Source organism: Ostrea edulis, chromosome 10 (genome assembly GCF_947568905.1).
Source record: "Ostrea edulis chromosome 10, xbOstEdul1.1, whole genome shotgun sequence".
NCBI lineage: Eukaryota > Metazoa > Mollusca > Bivalvia > Ostreida > Ostreidae > Ostrea > Ostrea edulis.
In genome coordinates, this window is record NC_079173.1 from 14,996,296 (window position 1) to 15,002,295 (window position 6,000).

At 36.9% G+C, this 6,000-nt stretch overlaps 1 protein-coding gene across 1 annotated transcript in view; it reads right to left on the reverse strand.

Annotated features, from left to right (window-relative positions):
- LOC125666393 (atrial natriuretic peptide receptor 1-like) overlaps positions 1-2,092 on the reverse strand; it is a 76,940-nt gene extending 74,848 nt beyond the window's left edge. Inside the window, exon 1 of the mRNA XM_048899562.2 lies at positions 1,729-2,092. Within this exon, the coding sequence (XP_048755519.2) occupies positions 1,729-2,092 (364 nt within the window). The remainder of the gene's footprint in view (positions 1-1,728) is intronic.
- Positions 2,093-6,000: the final 3,908 nt, after the last annotated feature.

A 6,000-nucleotide genomic window follows, 5' to 3' on the forward strand; every position in this document is an offset into this window, starting at 1 on the left:
TGTTTAATGAACATGACATACTAAACGTGTAATGAGCATGATTTAAATGTAACGAATGTTTAATGAACATGATATACTAAACGTGTAATGAGCATGATTTAGATGTAACGAATGTTTAATGAACATGACATACTAAGTGTGTAATGAGTATGATTTAGATGTAACGAATGTTTAATGAACATGATATACTAAACGTGTAATGAGTATGATTTAGATGTAACGAATGTTTAATGAACATGATATACTAAACGTGTAATGAGCATGATTTAGATGTAACGAATGTTTAATGAACATGATATACTAAACGTGTAATGAGCATGATTTAGATGTAACGAATGTTTAATGAACATGACATACTAAATGTGTAATGAGCATGATTTAAATGTAACGAATGTTTAATGAACATGATATACTAAACGTGTAATGAGCATGATTTAGATGTAACGAATGTTTAATGAACATGACATACTAAGTGTGTAATGAGTATGATTTAGATGTAACGAATGTTTAATGAACATGATATACTAAACGTGTAATGAGTATGATTTAGATGTAACGAATGTTTAATGAACATGATATACTAAACGTGTAATGAGCATGATTTAGATGTAACGAATGTTTAATGAACATGACATACTAAACGTGTAATGAGCATGATTTAGATGTAACGAATGTTTAATGAACATGATATACTAAACGTGTAATGAGCATGATTTAGATGTAACGAATGTTTAATGAACATGACATACTAAGTGTGTAATGAGTATGATTTAGATGTAACGAATGTTTAATGAACATGACATACTAAGTGTGTAATGAGCATGATTTAGATGTAACGAATGTTTAATGAACATGATATACTAAATGTGTAATGAGCATGATTTAGATGTAACGAATGTTTAATGAACATGACATAATTATGGAATTGAACTACTGTGAGTAAATACTTTAAATTAATTCATATTGGTGATAGCTAATGGTCATTTACGTGACGAACAGTGATAAATCTCATAACTCCTATAAGGAACACAAAATAGAGAGGTGGGATCAGGTGTCTAGTAGGAGTAAGCATTTCATAAACTTCAAACGAAGAAGCAGATATTGGCCCTAAACTATTATATATTTTCCATCACATCGTTTGACCTAAAATCGTACAATTTGATTCTATAAAAATCACATCTAGTTATGCTTTCTTTTTATTCTTTCTTTCTATTGCATGTTTTTTAAATAATTTTATTTATGCAAGGTGAAGATAACGAACAGTGATCAATCTCATTTATGTAATTTTTCAGTGATCTAATTTTTATTCAGGTTTCCCTTTGAAGATTGAAATTACAATGCCCTGTTATATCGTTTAAACTAGGCTACAGAAAAACAAAAGAAAACCCTACTATATTTCGCGTTACAGCTGAAGTTAAATCATGTTTATTTATTTATCTAACTATCATTACAGTTATTTCTAACGTCTTCCGTTCTTTTTCTCGCTTCTTTTCATATTGTTTTGCAAATTCATTAGAAATATATATGTAAAACAATTATAAGTATAATTAAAGTACTCCTTCAATATAAAATGATATAAGGAATATTAGACCGCGTAGAATTTCTTACAGAATACGAAAACAGCCTGGGTAAAATCAGAAGACACATCTATAATCATAGCACTGAAAGAATAATGGTATTTATTGTCCTTAATTGCATCATTTACCATACAACCCACGATATACATACTTGGTCCAATTATTGCTGTGATGTTTCCTTTGTGGTGCATCTCAGAAACAACTGTAGCATAAAGTCCTTCTTTGCTGCATTCTAGTCCAGAAATATATCGAATAATTTCCACGTCCAATTCATCTGCAACCAGTTCATTCAGTTTCCGAAGTCCTAACTCAATGATTGACCCACTCTGATGTATTCCGAATGGTAATGACTCGTCGCCGATGAATACGCCTATGATTATTTTCGGTTTATTTGTTTTGGATAACACTGCTGTGGTCAACAATAAAGGAATGATACAAAATGCCAACATACTGCTTTGTCGTGTCACTAAGACATTGTGTGTGATGATGACAAATTCAGATGAGTTTCCAAACATTTAACGGAGATACTTCTGAAAGATCCACCAGTCATCAAGGCTTTTATAGAGACGGTTTCTTATTGATATAATTGCATCATCTAATTATGTCACTGATGGCATATTATGACAAAAACTATTTTCTAAGACGTAAGATTAAAGGTACCCTACCATTAAACACTTGATTCTTTTCTTTTTATGACCTGAAGTCAAGCATTATCATACATTTCAAAGGGCATCTTTGACATTTTAAAGTCCATATAAATTGGGTTCTTGTTGACAAGAATATCTACAATGAAATGGAAAATCTTTTAATGTTAGAGAAGAACGATTCAGAGAGTTTGTGTCCCATTATATGTCAGGATAAGAACAAAACAAATACCAATTTAAGAAAAATGGACATAACCCAAGATTTAGATAGCAACTTTTTGCGATGATGAAAATTTGACAATTTTTTAATGTATGTACGGTACTAAGTGAATAGCATGAATTCCACGAGCTTACCTGTACAATGCAATCGGTCTACAGACGTTAACAGTGCGCCTGGACTGTCACTATGCGCAAGAAATTTCTTAGCACACCGGAAGTTTTACTTCAATCCCGTAGTACAGCACAGATCGTATCAGGGAAGACTCCACAACTACCACACCCCACGTTTTCATCGAAGAGCACACAAACACGGTTCCAGACCCAAAATGTACAGAGACACAGGAACAGGTCCCTGGGTGGAGACTGGGACAAGTAAAAAATATCTAATTGGTATTACTCCCAGTCCTCTCCCTATGAAGCCAGATTTTTCGCCAGCTTCAACACCCTACGAACACAATCCTGGTGGGACCAAGCACCCCTTTTGTCCACGGGTTAACCAACCGGGTCTCCCAGGAATGGCATTTACCAATCCCAGTTGACTGTCAGACCCACCCGATATCATCAAACTGAGAGTTATCGGTCCTGGTAATGATCAAGGAAAATTATCCTTATCCTCCCACGACGATACACTAATTCCCTCTCCTCCAGCCAAGCCAAGATCTCGAGGAGAGGGAACTTTTGCAGAGGCAATGTTCTTATCAGATTGGAACCTCAAACAGAGGATTCCTGTGGACTGGGGGCCCAACATTCCTCTCACCGGAGTTCTCTGCTTGGTGAGAACATCCCATACGGAGGTCCAAACCGAGGAATCTCTAATGAGCCTCCCAGCCACATTCTCGCGGGCAACCAAAAGACTGCCTTTGGACGATAGGCAAGGTGAAAGAGTAGAATGATGTTGTTAATTCGTGTTATCAGGACAAAATTTGTATTTAATAATAACACGCACTACGTCACACACGTCTAATCAATACATATATGTATATACAACTGAATAACGAACCCGACAGCATTTCGAAACCGATTCAAACATTACAATAGAGTAAGATACACATTTATCAACATCCCCTTTTCTTTAGAAAATTTGTTAAAATTTGACCTAAAGTTCATGCGTATTTCACAAACTAGTTCACTTACTTATCAACATACATGAGATGATAAATGCACCTATTCAGCACAAAATGTCACCAAAAATCAAATGCAAGGTGAAGATAACGAACAGTGATCAATCTCATAACTCCTACAAGCAATACAAAATAGATAGTTGGGCAAACACGGACCCCTGGACACACCAGAGGTGGGATCAGGTGCCTAGGAGGAGTAAGCATCCCCTGTTGACCGGTCACACCGCCGTGAGCCCCATATCCTGATCAGGTAAACGGAGTTATCCGCAGTCAAAATCAGTGTGCCAAGAACGGCTGAACAATCGGTATGAAACACGTCAGACACCATTAACTAGATCTACATTGTACATAACGCTGACTACGACTAGAAAAAATCAATGACTAGATCTCCAGTACATTGCATTGTTTGTAGCATGCACTGTACACAATTTCAACCAGTCACAGTCTTTAAGGTACGTTATTGTTGTTTTTTTTGTGTTTTTGTTTGTTTTTTTTTTGGTTTTTTTTTTGTTTGTTTTTTTTTTTTTTTTTTTTGCTTTCATGAGTGGGTCTTCCTTCATGGATTGGTTCTCTTGGCGTCGGTTGAGTCACTTCCACTGATGTTTTTGGTTCACTAACACTTGTCACAGTGTTACAGAGTTTCTCTGTAGGCTGTCAACTGGATTATCCAAGCTTAAACGCGTTGGAGAGGGTTCACGACTATGGAAGTTTACTTTGGTAGGTTGCATATGAATTCTGTTCCTACGATATTCAACTCCTTGTGCGTCAGTTTAATATCGTGTATGTTCTCTGGCCAAGTATTTGGGTCACTTTTCCGAGTTTCCAATTCTATCCTTCTCGGTATTGGAAATATACAGACTGTCCAACGTCAACTTCAGATAAATTCCGTGCGTTCCTGTCGTGCGATTTCTTTATGGAAATCTGTTTGGATTTGCGTTTGACTTTCACCATTTCAAAAGTATTGCCATTGCTCATTCGACATCACTGAGGGAATGTAGCACGTATTTCCCCGTTGAACATCATGTGTTCTGGACTTAAACCTGTATCCTACCTTGGGGTACAACGTTGTTCAAGTGATGCTTCATATCGGTATGTTCCATCCCCCTGTGTTTTTATCATCAACATTTTGATGATCTTCACCGCGGATTCAGCTTTTCCTTTTGCTTTCTGATGCATTGGTGATGAAAACTTATGGTCAATCTTCCAGGTCACCACACCATTTTGAAATTCTTGACATCTAAACTGTGTCCACCATCCGAAATTATAACATTTGGTATCCCAAATCTAGAGAATTGCTTCTTCAGCCTAGTAATCACTCGTGCGCTTGTCGTTGTTGATAGGTAATCTACCTCAATAAAATTGGAAAAATAGTCCACTGAATTCAAATAGTGTTTCTCATGTATCTCAAATAGATCCAATCCAATCTTCTGCCAGGGGAATTCACATGTTCAATGCTGAATTAAAGGTTCTTTGCAGTTAATTGGTTTTCTCTCTTGACAAATTTCGTAACAATCAGCCATCTGTTTAACATTAGACCTCAATCCAGGCCAAAATATGGTACCACGAGCTATTCTCATCATGCTGTCGTGTCCAAAATGGACTTTATGAAGTCTGGTATTCATTTCTTTCCTCAAAGCCTTGGGAATTATCACCGCTTCCCTTTTTAGTAATAGCCCATTACTATGTGATATTGTGTCACGGAAATCAAAATATTGGCGAACTTCTAATGGGGCATCTTGTTTTAGCTCTGCCCACCCATTCATCACCGTTTCCTTGAAGGTCTGCAATTCCTCATCCGTCTCTATTGCTTCTTTGATTTCCAGAAGGCGAGCATCAGGAATGTCATATATTTCCTCAGTTGACAATTATATGATTATCAGTTTTTCACTGAAATTGCCTTCTTCACTCTTTAAGTATGCACGACTCAGAGCATCCGCTATGGTAAGGTTAGTTCCTTTGACTTATACGAAATCGAAATCATAACGGTTCCATCTGATCGTGAGAATCGCTTCTCACGGTTTATGGTCGTTCTGTATCGTCACTTTATGACCGTAAGTATACTGATCAAAACGTTCCAAACCATGCAACACGGATAGAGATTCTTAATCGATCTGCGCCCAATTTCTCTCTGACGCTGTCAGTGATATTGATGCATACTCCACAGGTTTACCCTCGTGAAGTAAAACTGCACAAATGCCATCTTTGCTACTGTCAATTTGTATCACTGCTTCCTTTTCTGGGTCAAAGTAAGCAAGTACAGGGGTTTCTCTCAACATCTTAATTTTCAGAAATACTGATTCGCAGTCTTTGGACCACTGCCATACTTTATCCTTGCAGGTCAGTTCCCTGAGTGGTTCCAGTGTCATTGAAAGGTCTGGAAGGAATTTTGTCATGTATTGAACCATGCCACAGTCTTTTCACTCCTGATACGTCAGTCGG